We start from the raw sequence: 15,000 nt of genomic DNA on the forward strand, positions 1-15,000 counted from the left end.
TTAAGTTGATCAAAAGTGACAGTAAAGACATTTATAATGTTACAAAAGATACTATTTCAAATAAATGCTGTTCATTTGAACTTTCTATTCATCAAACAAAATGCACCACGGTGTCCACACGAATATGAAGCAGCACAACTGTTTTCAACACTGATAATAATCATAAATGTTTCTTGAGCATCAAACCCTCATATCAGAATGATTTCATGAGGATCATGTGACTCTGAAGACTGGAGTAATGATGCTGAAAATTCAGCTTTGATCACAGGAATAAATTACACTTTACTATATTATATTCACATAGAGAATAGTAATTTTACATTGTAATAATATTTCACTATTTTTACTGTATTTTTGATCAAATAAATGCAGCATTGGTGAACAGAAGATACTTCTTTCAAAAACATTTAATGCCAGTTTCACAATAGTTAATATTAGTCAATTAGGGCATTTATAATCTTGAGGCAAAACAATGGCACTGACATATTTCAAGATACATCAGTGCAAGTTTCATTCAGTTAAAACAGCTCGAACACGCAGCCTGGGACTAGACTCAAACCTGTGAAACCGGGGGTATAAGATCTTACCAACCCCAAACTTCTGAAAGCATGTTATCAGTTGGCAAGGTTGTTGGTTGTGGAGCAGACGTGGTTATCTGATGATCTTAGATCGGTGTGTTGATGTACTCATAATGCTTCTCGCACAGAAATTTCAAGATTTCTTCAACCTGAATGAGTCTGGAGACCCGAATAAAGACACCTGTGGCATTCTGACGGTCGAGGGCCGAACTTTCCCGGTGGATATCTTCTACACTGTCAGGTGTGTGCTCCGCTGCGTTTACACACGGTCAGGGCCTCTGTGCTCTGAGTGATGAAACTGAGGGGAATGTGTTTGTGTCTAGTCCTGTGCCAGACTATGTGAAGGCGACGGTGGAGACCGTGCTGAAGATCCACGAGACCGAGGAGGATGGAGACGTGCTGGCGTTTCTCACAGGACAGGTGTGTGTGTGTGTGTGTTGCTCTATTCTGGGATGCTGCATTTATTTTATTTGTTTAGGTCTTAAAAACATAACATGTGATTTTAAACACTTTGAAGCTCCCTTGATTTTGATATGGTGTACTATTATTGCTCTTAGGAATAGAAAGTTCTGTCATTAAAGGGATATTTCACCGCTGGAAAGATGAACGTGTTTTTAAATTGAGTCTTTTATGTAGTAGAAATGTGAAATTATTTTAGAAAGTTGGAGACTTCTAGACTGAAAAAAGCCTGAAAATGTATTTTTGGCTCATGTGGATAAAAGACAACAACTCCCAGAATGCACTTGCTTCTACGAGGCCACTCCCAAGCCACGCCTACCGGTTACAGAGGGCAGTATCGGAAGAAATGATACAACTAGGCTACTAGTCGACTTGAAACTGGAAATACAGCGTTTTATGGTGAGATCCCCCTATGGGCGGGTTGAAGACATGCGGAACGAGCGCCTCCTACTGGCTGTAGTCTCTCGCCTCTGGACAAAGAAGCCTCTGATGACGCAAAATGACGATTTTTGCGTCATCTGAGTTTTTTTTCCAGACACACAATACAGAAATCTCTCGTCTCTAGCATCATACCACCCCTTTAAACAAGTGAACTATCTAAAGAGTGTGTGCAAACTAGTGCCTGACAAAAAACAGCTTTAAACACGTTTAATACTTCCATCATTATGTTGAAAACATTCTTATAAGAATAATTTCCGTTAAGCTTGCGTATGTTTTTAGAAAGCTATTAACGGCGTTAAGCAATATTGTATTTTTTTTTATAGTTCCCTTTGTGTTTAATATAGTTAACCCCTAGGAAGTGCTCTAGGCATAGGTTTTCCTTGATCGTTTCTCCCTAAAGAGATGGACGTTGTTGTTGTTGCGTTCAAAATGTTCGTTGCGTTTTTCCGTGAAATGAGATTTCCGTGTCTTTTTTTAAATCAACAGGAGGAGGTGGAGAAGGTGGTGTCTCTGCTCCAGGAACAGGCGCGCACCCTGTCCCGCTACGGGATGAAGAAGCACCTGTGTGTGTTGCCCATGTACGCGGGCCTGCCCTACAGCGAGCAGATGAGGGCGTTCGAGAGGATGCCGCCCACTGTCAGAAAGGTGCAGAAACTCTCGTCTGGGATTCATCCATTCACAGCTCAGCATGATTGAGATATCACAGAGGTGAGCGTGTCGTCAGTGCTGAGCCGGATCTTCTTCACGACAGTTGATGTTTTTCAGGTGGTGGTCGCAACCAACATAGCGGAGACCTCCATCACCATCAACGGCGTGGTGTTTGTGATCGACTGTGCGTTCGTCAAGCTGCGGGCGTATAATCCGCTGACAGCGATCGAGTCTCTGATCGTGACGCCCATCTCCAAAGCCTCCGCCTGCCAGAGAGCCGGGCGAGCCGGGAGGAACCGCGCAGGGAAGTGCTTCCGCCTCTACACAGGTACTGCGCCCACACTTACTTCTGTTATATCAGATCTACTCCATATATTTAAACAAAATTATATAATAGAAATATATAGTCAACTAATTAAATAGGACCCGTGATGCTTTTTTTCCATGTTCATCTTTCTTTAGTGTGTAATGTTGCTGTTTGAGCATGAAAAGGTCCCTCTAGCGGGAGTTATTCTCTATATCAGTGTCAGTGTTTCTGAACTCCCTGAAACTCCTTGAGTTTCTTCCGGGAACGAACACGTCACAATATTCCTCATTATAATAATTCATACGCAGAATAAAGGGGCGGGGCCTGGTTGAGTTAGTTAGTAGTGTGTTGAAACTGGCGGTTATGGTAAGGGGCGGGACATTTCCCAAACACACTCGAAGCGCTCGACCAATCACAACACACTGATCCAGCCGACCAATCAGAGCACAGTGTGCTTTTCAGAAGGAGGGGCTTCATAGAGACAGGAACTAAACAGAGCGTTACTGACAGACTGGGACGAGAGGAGCTGCAACAGTGGAGAATATGGGGAACTTAACGTGTTTTTGAACATTCAAGCGTGAAAACCTGATCTAGTAGAGCCAAACAACATCAAGACTTTGATAAAGTGCATATTGGGTCCCCTTTAAATATATTAAACTTCCTGCTTTGGGGAAGTTCCATTAAAAAAGACTGAACAAAATCATTTAAAATCATAAGGTTGTGCTACAAATTATCCTTATCTGTCAGTTTGACTGAATGTTTTATTTTCCGACGTCAGGAGAGTAACGTAACGCTTGGCATTGTAACAGAAATGAAAAGAAATGACAGAAAGGGCCAATTCAATACAGTCACTAACATTGTACAAACATTTTTACAAATGTTACAGCACAAATGCTTTATAATAACATGTAGAATTATAAATAATTAAAAAAATACATGTAGTAAATAATTTTTATATAATAAATACATTAATATTGTAAAGATACAACATGTAAGTCTTTAATTTTGATGCCTGTTTAAAAAAGTTATATTGACATCCACATTTGGAATAAATTAAAGCATTTGGGGAAATTAAGTGAATTTATGAAATATCATTACAAAGATTTACGGGAATTAGCATTTATGTATAATTCACTGACATGAAATGTATCGAATATGAACTATTTAAAACCACCCTTACATCAGTTACATGTCTTTATTTTATTATTTTATTGTTCAACAGTCAAAACGTCAGAGTACATCACCACAGCACGACTCAGTAATCACGTTTGCAGTTACACATTCAGCCACTGGTCACCATCAGTGGAATACAACCGAAACAAAAGCACATGGAAATGAAACAGTTGTTAAGCAGTCCTATTGATTTACACCATTTTTATATTTTATAGTCCGCCATTGTTGATACGCTGGAGCAGAATGGCGTCTAAGCGATTGTGGTGTTCTGTTCTTGGGTGTAATAACGAACACAGCATCATTTTGATGTTCCTAAATCCGAACCGCTGAAGACGCAGTGGCTGAGTTTTGTTTTCGAAGGGAATATTCCCCACGATCAACGTCAATGCTGTCATGTTTGCGCGAATCATTTCTCACCAGACTGCTTTACAAACGAGGGTCAGTATAAAGCTAAAGTAAAACATTTTTCATGACCATTAGCTGTAACATCAATCTGTCAATGAACTAACGTATACATCAGTAAACACAGCGTTCGTACCTCACTGCTCTACCCTGCCAGTACACACAAAGATAGATCAAAGTGACATTACGTTAACCAACCATTCAGAAACGTCCTGTTCGAGCCTTAATTGTCGAACTTCTTCGGGGCCGTCATCTTGTTCCGGGTCCGACTCCGGTTCAAATTGATACGGTTGCACAGATGTGTCCTCAGAGACTCCCGCTGCCATTCTTCAAAATATACCCTCTGTTGTCAAGGCAACACTCCTCGTGTATTGTGTCAAAACGCCCACAGAACAGGGGGGCGGGGTGAGCAAAGCTCATTATCATTTAAAGACACATGCACTTAAACGGCGTGCTGAAAACAGAGCTGTTTTTGACCAGGTAAAATGAGTGTTTTCTTACAATACTAATGAGAATTTTTAATTAAAGTATATTACAAACTTTTCATTTAGACCCTAAAGAATCATATTAACTTGTACAGAAATGTCATTATATGACCCGTTTAACAATAATGTTTACTTCCGTTCTCCCCCACAACACTGAAGGCACTGTCCTGTAGTGAACTGAGAGTGTGTAGTAGTGTTGTGTTGTGTGTGTGTGTGTCGATCAGAGGAGGACTTTGAGAAGCTGCCGGCGTCCACCGTCCCGGAGATGCAGCGCTCCAATCTGGCTCCGGTCATCCTGCAGCTCAAAGCCCTGGGCATCGACAACGTGCTGCGCTTCAGCTTCCTCTCCGTGAGTGTGTCCCACTGATACCTCCACACATGTGTCCGCCTCGCTGTTGTTCACGTGTGCCTGACTCCGTGTGCTCGTCCCGCAGCCTCCTCCTGCTCAGTCCATGGTCCAGGCCCTGGAGCTGCTCTTCGCTCTCGGAGGTAGAGGAACCAGACGCTTTCTTTCACTGTCGCTCGCGTGGTTGTGTGCGTGTGACCTCACTCCATGTGGTTCTGACAGGTCTGGATCAGTACGGGCGTCTCACCGACCCGATGGGGGTGCGGATGGCCGAGTTCCCGCTCAGCCCCATGTTTGCCAAGATGCTGCTGGAGTCGGGAAACTTCGGCTGCTCCAAGGAGATCGTCACCATCGCGGCCATGATGCAGATTCAAAACCTGTTCACGGTGCCACACAATCAGAGGAAAGCAGCTGTACGTCTGGCTTTACTGTTGTTCTTTCGGCTTTATGAACCACTTTAATGTATTTGTCCCACTAAAGCGTATTTCTGTGTGTGGTCAGGCACGGGAGCACAGGAAGTTTGCCGTGGCTGAGGGGGATCATCTCACCATGCTGAATGTTTATGAGGCGTTCATAAAGGTAGCGGAGCAGGACCTCGCTCAAATTCACTTTTACCTCAGAGAAAAATGGTTTATTTTAGGGCCGTCACGATTCCTCGATTAAATTCGAGATCCTTGATTGCAATTTACCCGTGTCCATTAACCGGAACCACGGACGAGAATCTGTGAACCGCATTATTAGGCTGTTCTCTACGGCTGTACAATGTATTAAAACCATTTAAAAATCGTACAATAGCATATAGTTCTTTCTTAATAATATAAGTTTATAAAACGGATAGTTCCGGTCCTTGATTCTGATTGGTTGAGCTGCGTTCAAAACTCGTATATATGTAATATAATATAATATAATACAAAAATGAAATGTCTACAAATTAAATTAACTAAACAAAAAAAAAAAATGTTTTTTGTTACCATACCAACTGTAAAAGTCACATAAACCACGCAAAGTCCGATCAGATCGTTCAGACTGAAACGGATTTCCAGAAATGCATGTATATGAGTGTAGCTTGAAACAGATTTGTAAAGATTGGATATCATGTGATTTTTAACCGTTCACACTATCTAAATCTCATCGGTTTCCAATCGGATTTGGACTGACAGTCTGAACGAGGCCTTAGAGCTTCTCTTTTCTTGACAACAGCCGGTTTATAATAATAAATAATAATAAACATTTATTTGTATTGCACTTTTCATACATAGAATGCAACTCAAAGTGTTTCACATGCATAAAATCAAACAATGCAATCACACAATGTAAAATATATATGTAAAATAAAAATATTCGGAACAACAAATAATGTAAATTGGCAATATAGTTTGACCTCAATATCGATATAAAATAAAACAATGAGAAAAAATTAGAAGGTATAATAGAACATAAAACCGACTTACACACAGCTTTGTTATATTACAACACCTTATATTGTTATATTACAACACCTTATATTATAAGCACTTCTCATAAGTGTGTGAAGGTGACTGCCGCATGTTAAAGCGACTTGATCTTGAGCAGTTGTAGAGATGAAGTGTGTGTAGAGATGAAGTGTGTGTAGAGATGAAGTGTGTGTAGAGATGAAGTGTGTGTAGAGATGAAGTGTGTGTAGAGATGAAGTGTGTGTAGAGCAGCATTTACTGCAAACTGAGACACACTGAGATATTGGGAAAAACAAACAGATCATTTACTTGTGTGTAAATGAACACGGTGCTGCGCTTCACTACGAAACACGCAGCGCGTATATTTCTTTAATCCATTTACAGCCTTTGAGATTTAATAAGCGCTCTAAGCCATATCGTAATGTGGGGGTTATTTCAATTACTAACTTGCGCAGCCCTAATTTTCAGTCATCTTGAGGCCTCCTGTTTGAGAACCACAGATTTGTGATGTCTGAATGGAGGAATAAGGGTACTTGTATTGGTATTGTGATGTTGAATGGAGCGTATAACTGGCTTGTGTGTTCCCGCAGCACCAGAAGAGTTCTCAGTGGTGTCAGGATCACTTCCTCCACTATAAAGGTCTCCTGCGGGCCGTGGCCGTACGGGAGCAGCTGCGACACCTCCTCAACAAGTTCAAGGTGCCTCGCACCTCCAGCGAGGGTGAGCTCTCCTTTCTGTCACCAGCAGGGTGTCATATCGGTTTGTTTTATCCTCAGACGTTGTCATTGGTTGGTCATGACCGTATTTTCTAGGGGTGTAACAATATATCGTGTCGCAATATATCGCAATACGAAAATGCAACAATCTGTATAGTGTGAAGTTCATCCAGAAAAAAAGTTTTCAGAGTTTTAGTGTCAGTACTACATTAATCTACTACGGAAGCCCTGAACCGCAACGTAAAAAATAAATAACTACAAAATTACGAGATTAAAGTCGAAACATTTCGAGATTAACGTCGAAACATTTCGAGATTAAAGTCGGAACATTTCGAGATTAAAGTCGAAACATTTCGAGATTAAAGTCGAAACATTACGAGATTAAAGTCGAAACATTACGAGATTAAAGTCGGAACATTTCGAGATTAAAGTCGAAACATTACGAGATTAAAGTCGAAACATTACGAGATTAAAGTCGAAACATTACGAGATTAAAGTCGAAACATTTCGAGATTAAAGTCGAAACATTTCGAGATTAAAGTCGGAACATTTCGAGATTAAAGTCGAAACATTTCGAGATTAAAGTCGAAACATAACATTTCGAGATTAAAGTCGAAACATTACGAGATAAAAGTCGAAACATTTCGAGATTAAAGTCGAAACATTTCGAGATTAAAGTCGAAACATTTCGAGATTAAAGTCGGAACATTTCGAGATTAAAGTCGAAACATTTCGAGATTAAAGTCGAAACATTTCGAGATTAAAGTCGAAACATAACATTTCGAGATTAAAGTCGAAACATTACGAGATTAAAGTCGAAACATTACGAGATTAAAGTCGAAACATTACGAGATTAAAGTCGAAACATTTCGAGATTAAAGTCGGAACATTTCGAGATTAAAGTCGAAACATTTCGAGATTAAAGTCGAAACATTACGAGATTAAAGTCGAAACATTTCGAGATTAAAGTCGAAACATTACGAGATTAAAGTCGAAACATTACGAGATTAAAGTCGAAACATTTCGAGATTAAAGTCGGAACATTTCGAGATTAAAGTCGAAACATTACGAGATTAAAGTCGAAACATTACGAGATTAAAGTCGAAACATTTCGAGATTAAAGTCGAAACATTTCGAGAATAAACACTTTGTGTGTGTGCTTGGCGTTGTTTCACATTCATAATTGCCGCACAGGCATTCATAACGGTGCGCGTCCACTAGAGCAGAGTGTTTCCAATTCATTACTCACATACGTGTGTGTGTAAAGACCTGCGCTCGTGAAGTGGAACTGCCTCGGACATGGATCTAAACAAAATAGTAGCTTTTTACTTTTATCTGGGCTTTCAACAAAAGGAAATTCTACAGGTGCTAATCTACCAACATGCATTACCATTTGTTTTAAGTCGTTACAAAATATATACTGCGCCGGAATAGACTTTACAGGCGAAAACACTTTTCAGACTGGATGGAGTTATCCAGCTTTATATCTGAGGAAATCACGGGATCCGGCCAAATGATTGGATACATAATGATGCACTTAAAATGTATCCAGAAAGGATTTACGGTGAAGAGGGAGACAGTACAGTTACTGTTGAGTGTTCTCGACCCAGATGGTGTTGCCTATAGACGAGCACGAAAACACGCAACGTGCCACATGGAGTGTGGACCAGGATTGTGGTGCCTTTACCTCCTCCGGCGGAGACTGTGTGCTCGTCTATAGGCGACGCCACGGTAATGCATGTTGGTAGATTAGCACCTGTAGAATTTCCTTTTGTTGAAAGCCCAGATAAAAGCAAAAAGCTACTATTTTGTTTAGATCCATGTCCGAGGCAGTTCCACTTCACGAGCGCATTACACACACACACACACACACACACACACACACACACACACACACACACACATACACACACACACACAAAGAACTTCTACAGAAGACTGTATTCTCATAATATTTAGACTTTATATCTCAAAATGCTCAAAAAAAAAATTTTTTACGGGTTTTTTTTTCCATTGCGGTTCAGGGCTTCCGTAAACTACTGTATATAATGTTGAATATAATGTATAATAAAGCAATGGGGGAATATTTGTGGGCCTGATAGTGATAATGCCAAATGTCTGAAGTTAGCAGTAAAAGTGGCCGACATTATTATAAATATATCTAGTCAGTGAAAGAGTTCAAGCATATTCGTGTAGAATAATTCTGTGTTTTCATCTTCAGAATCATGAATATTGTTATTCTGGCGTCTCTATTGTCCTGAGCTTTGGGTTTCAGCACCAAGTCCAAGACTATTCATTCACACACAATGAAAAAACTAATTTAGCTTTTTAATCAACAGTTCATTTTGTGTTAAACTTTATCATATGTCTTGGAGTATCGCAGTAATATCGCATCGTGAGTTCAGTATCGTGATATGTCTCGAATCGTGACGTGTGTATGGTTACACCCCTAGTGTTGTCATCTGAGTGTTCCTCTTCTGTCTGCTCTGAAGGAGATCCGGATGTGATTCTCCGATGTATTGTGTCCGGGTTTTTTGCGAACGCCGCCCGCATGCATCACTCCGGCTCCTACAGGTCGGTCCGCTCATCCTCAATAGCTCCTCTTCATCAGTGACAGTCACCTGACTTTTCCAGCCATATTTGCATGTCTCTGTTCTTCTTGTAATGCTGTGCATCGTCCAGGACTCTACGCGACGACAGAGAGCTGTTCATCCACCCCGATTCGGTGCTGTATGGAGAAAAGCCCCCAAAATGGTACTCGTATAAGCCTAGTGGGATTACCTGTACTTTACTCCAGTCAGGTTCTGCTTCAGCAGATATTAACCCAACTGTGTGTCCCAGGGTCGTCTTCAACGAGGTGGTTCAGACCAGCAAGTACTACATGCGGGACGTGACCGCGGTGGAGTCGTCCTGGCTGGTGGAGTTGGCGCCGCACTTTTACAAACAGGCCAAGGTGAGACCGACAGGGTTCGTGCTGATCTAGAGTCCCGTTTAGAGTCTGCCCACTTTAATATGCTGTTCAAAGGTTTGGGGACGGGAAGATTTATTCATGTTTGTGAAGTCTCTTCTCACCAAAGCTGCATTTATTATTATAGTTAAAACGGTAATATTGTGAAATAGTATTACAAATGGAAAGAACTGTTTTCAGTGTGAATACATGTACTGTATTCCTGTGATCAAAGCTGATCAGCATCATTACTCCAGTCTTCAGTGTCACATGATCCTTCAGAAATCATTTTAAAATGCTGATTTGATTCTCAAAAAACATTTCTGATTATTATGTTGTGCAGTTTCATATTTTTTGGGGGGAAAACTGATACTTTCCCCCCCAGGATTCTTTAAAACTGTCACCGTCCCGGTACCGGGACGCATAAGTTTACTGCACAATATTACTATTAAATCCTAATCTAATCATCACAATCTATATATCGTTGGAAAGGTCTAAGAATCCTAAATAGATATTTTGCCACTGTTTTTTGTTAAAAATTATGTAGGAACAAAAATAGATTAATTTATGACAAGAGTGCACCTCAAAAAATCTACATCATAACAGGAGTTCTGGCCTTTGTCACAAAAAGTCGTCGCACACACTTTTAATAATTGAAACTTTGGTTTTCATGCTAATTTTTTTTTAACCAAAATATATAAACTAGTATTTGTCCGTAAAAAAAATTAAATAATATTATCCTCTAAAAAATATAATATATATATATATATATATATATATATATATATATATATATATATATTTTTTTTTTTGTAAATATATTATCCTCTAAAATATAATATTATCTTTTTTATCACCTTTTTTTATTCATCACATATTTTAGTAGTTATCATAAATTAGGTGTCATTCGAAAGCTTACGAGCTCAGAATTCATCCTGTCAAAACCGATTTGAAATTGGACATTGCGTTACCATAGAAACGGTACTCTAAATTATTTTATCAGGCTCCTTTTGGGCGTCGTCATGTTTCATAATTTATGATCAAAACCTTTTCTAATCTTGACAAAACGCATATTGTCTGAGTCTCAAGGTTCCATATTTTGTGACAGAAGTGATATTTGGACAGAAATTTATTAATTTGTTACGGCAGAATGCATACAATTAAATTCAAGGGAATGTATGTCACCTATGTTCAATTTTTGTGATATCAACTTCAAATTTGGAACACAACTTGGTTAGATATATGGCTTTAATTTTATAGTAATTTTATAGTAAAAAATATTTTGTAAAATACATATTTTATAAAAAAGAAAAAATATTAAGTACAGTATATTTGATTTACTGTAAGTTTAAACTTCCATAACTTTTTCATACTTTAATTTTTTGAAGTGCTTAGGTCTATATTCCAAAGCATTCTTGAATTACAACCATTTAAGTTTGAATAGTGCATTTTAACATCCATTCTCAAAAAGTTGGGCTGAGAGTTAAGGGGTGTTCAAAACAGCATTTATCTAAAACTGAAATCTTTTTTTTAACATTTATAAATGTCTTTACTGTCACTTTTATTGCTTTACGGAAGTGTATGCATAGCCAGAATTTGAAGAAAATGTCCACATTTAAAGCTCAACTTATAAACAGGGTTTTACTGAATGAAAGTACAAAGGCAATTCCTTTAATTATGGGAGCATGAATCTTACTAATAAAATGTTCAATATTTTTCATGTCCTGATGAAAAATAAATGCAGCTTTGGTGAGAAGAGACTTCAAAAACATGAATAAATCTTCCCGTCCCCAAACCTTTGGACAGCAGTGTTGGGGAAAGTTGCTTTTAAAAGTAACACAGATTCATTCAGAGATGAAGCAGAAGCGAGTCGTCGAGTGGTCCAAAAACTCATATTCATATTCAGTAGCGAAACTGAAACGGTGTTGTTCGGAGATGCTCAGTGGCTCTAGTACTGTGTGGAACTGTTTTATGAGCAAAATAGAGGAAAAACAGACAATATTGACAATAAATGTAAGTCAGCTAATGGCCTATTAACTTATTGTTTCTTGAATTGTTGTATAAAATCATTATCACATTTGCAAACGTGCTGATATTTGGGAAAACAGCACTTTTGCTTGTGTGATATTGATTATAAATATTAAAAACAACAACTTATACGCAGACTTTTTTGCACCATATTTTTGGAAGCGTTTTTATTCGTTTCGGTGGCATTTTTGTCCCAAGCTAAATGTGTGTGTGTGTGTGTATGGCGTTACTAACTTACACTACTTATTTGAACATTTTACAAGTAATGTGTTACTTTACTATGGCGCTTTTCCACTGCATGGTACGGCTAGGTACGGTTCGACTCGGCGCGGAACGGTTCGGCTTGCTTCGCTTTTCCACTGCGTGGTACGACTCGACTCAGTACGGCACGGTTCAGCTCGCTTTAGCTCGGTTGCTTTTCCACTGCAGTTAGTACCGCTTCAAAGTGGGTGGGACTGATCGTTAATAGTTGCCGTCTCTACTGCCATGGCATCATCATATTAAATGCGAATTTTTCATTCCGTGTTTCCCCATCCACTCCTCGGCAACCAAAGAGAGGAACGTCTGCACCTCGTCCACTGACCACGATTCAGCCATTTCTTTTTTTGAAGTTTATACTCCGTAGACGCTTTATGACGCTGGTAGTGATGATTCTGTCTGACCAATCAGTGATCTGCAGTGTTTTCACGTCACATTTTAGTATCGGTACGGTACGCTTGGAACCTCAACAGAGGTGGTACCATTTAAAGCGAGCCGTACCGTACCGTACCATGCAGTGGAAATGCGCCATAAGTGAGCCGTACCGAACCGAACCGAGCCGTACCGTACCATGCAGTGGAAAAGCGCCACTAGTTACTTGAAAACAGTAATCTGATTAAAAAGTTTGTTGAGACAAACTTTAAGTTGGCTTGAGAAAGTTTGGACCAGAAAGTTTGAAGTTTAAAGTACTTTAAAGTAGTTTAAAGTTAAAAAGTTGCTAGGGTGTTTCTAGTGGGTTGCTAAGGTGTTCTGGGTGGTTGCTAGGTGGTAGCTGGGGTATTCTGGATGGTTGTTAGGCGGTTGCTAGGGTGTTGCTAGGCGGTGTTCTGGAACACATCTGGTGTTCTACTTTTCACATCTGTGTTCCTCTCCTCTGTCTCGCAGCACGGGTCTCTGAACAGCAAACGGGCCAAAGTCTTCTGAGCGCCCGCACTGACGGACTCAGCTCTCCTGAACGACAGGCCAGCGCCGGAGGATCCACACGTGCTGGCTTCGGGTGTTTATCGCAGCCGCAAGGCGAAAGGAACACTGTGTTATTTTGTATATACAAATGTATGACATATTTATGCTGTCATGGTCATCTTTGTATTATTTAATAGCTTTTTAGTGAAGGTCGAGAGCCATTGGAAAAACGTGACTGTGATTTTATTGATTACTGTTTGAGAGTGAGAGAATGACTGGATGGATGGATCGATACAGATGTACAGCTTTACAACATCGCACGAACACCGACCCTCAATGACAACCGGAATATTATTAGAATAAGCTATTTTTCCCCCCAGTTTGTTCTTTCAAACCCTCATCGGAGAAATACTGTGTAGCTCAAACGTAGTGGCCTTTTAACCATTATGTGCCAAATATTATAAAACCATAGAGCATTTCCTGTTGTATATGGAATGTGCAAATAATTGTAGTTACACTGTAAGCATGTGACAAAAAAAGTGCCATTTTTTATATTATAATGTATAGGTTCATAAACAGTAGCCTTGTGCACCTCTGGCCTAAAAAACTGTGTAAGTAGGTGTAATTATTCATTTAATCGTATAGTGTAATTTAGGAAAGATTAGCCATGACTAGTTCGAGTGGTGAGTTAATAGCACAGTGAATGAGACGCCTCAGGGAGGAGCTTATTTCCTACTACAGTAAAAATATTGAACATGGATGATAACAAAATGATTTCTGGGCGTGGCATTTAATAGAAAGGCTGAGCTGCCAATCATGAGGAGGCGGAGCCTCGGGACTACTGTATGATGTTTTGGCTTCAGCAAATGGGCATTTTTCACCAATTTAATTTTACTGTGACTTATTGGTTTCTTTTTCGTTTATTATCTACTTTATTACGTCCAAAAAAAAAAACAACAACAACAAAAAAAACTTTGAAAGCAATGTAGATAAAATCTACTTTCACGGTAACTTTCAATACCCGTGGTGTTTCTGTAGTCAGTTCAGTAGCTGTGACTGTGAGTAATGTAGATTTAGCTGTATATGACCGCAGTTTAAATGTTCTTGCATGTCTTTAAACATTACTAAATCTCAAGTAGTTTCGCAGCAGTGCAGTGTTTTGATGAGGACGTCATACATACGCTGATGTAAATGTGCAACATGTAGTTTCTCGCCGCTCTGTGCAGCACACAGTCAATAAAGTCTTATGTTCGTGGTAAATGAATGTGCAGAATCTGTACTGGGGTCTGTAAATAGAATAATAAACAAGTCATTTGTGGGAAAATGTATGTGGTTTTGATTTAAGTACAAAATGTGGCGCTAATGAAGCGACTCTATCATAAGTATATCTGACCTAAACTGATGTTCATCAATACGTGCTTCTGGTCCTTTCAAATAGTTAGTTGATAGAATACAGCAGGTCCGAGTTTGCATCATCATAACAGTGAATGTTTTTTTGCTAACAGATAATATAATTCTGTCATGTTTCGGGATTTAACACAAATAAACGTATAAAAGCCTCCTACCATCGAAGATGCAAGTGTGCGACTGACCGGAAGGTGTCAGTGTTGCTCAGGAAAACACGAGTGAGACTGAGACAAACTCAGGTCAACTTCATCTGATCTACAACAATCCTGTTTTCTAGCTTGTGTTCATATATATATACACAGTATATGTATGATACAATGAAATATTAGGCTATAATTTCAAATATATTTTCATATAGATAATTTATACTTTAAAATATAATTTACTCCTGTCATCATTAGGTACCGCTCCAGCCTTCAGTGTCACGTGATCCTTCAGAAATCCTAATATGCCGATTTGCTGCTCAATA

At 39.4% G+C, this 15,000-nt stretch overlaps 1 protein-coding gene across 1 annotated transcript in view; it reads left to right on the plus strand.

Moving 5' to 3' along the window:
- dhx35 (DEAH-box helicase 35) overlaps positions 1-14,444 on the plus strand; it is a 24,327-nt gene extending 9,883 nt beyond the window's left edge. Inside the window, exons 9-21 of the mRNA XM_084428412.1 lie at positions 707-819; positions 902-998; positions 1,965-2,123; positions 2,244-2,454; positions 4,718-4,842; positions 4,928-4,982; positions 5,062-5,252; positions 5,341-5,418; positions 6,863-6,992; positions 9,481-9,562; positions 9,671-9,742; positions 9,830-9,941; positions 13,107-14,444. Coding sequence (XP_084284538.1) covers positions 707-819; positions 902-998; positions 1,965-2,123; positions 2,244-2,454; positions 4,718-4,842; positions 4,928-4,982; positions 5,062-5,252; positions 5,341-5,418; positions 6,863-6,992; positions 9,481-9,562; positions 9,671-9,742; positions 9,830-9,941; positions 13,107-13,145 — 1,464 coding nt within the window. The 3' untranslated portion in view covers positions 13,146-14,444. The remainder of the gene's footprint in view (positions 1-706; positions 820-901; positions 999-1,964; positions 2,124-2,243; positions 2,455-4,717; positions 4,843-4,927; positions 4,983-5,061; positions 5,253-5,340; positions 5,419-6,862; positions 6,993-9,480; positions 9,563-9,670; positions 9,743-9,829; positions 9,942-13,106) is intronic.
- Positions 14,445-15,000: the final 556 nt, after the last annotated feature.

This window comes from Rutilus rutilus (assembly GCF_951802725.1).
Source record: "Rutilus rutilus genome assembly, chromosome: 13".
Classification (NCBI taxonomy): domain Eukaryota; kingdom Metazoa; phylum Chordata; class Actinopteri; order Cypriniformes; family Leuciscidae; genus Rutilus; species Rutilus rutilus.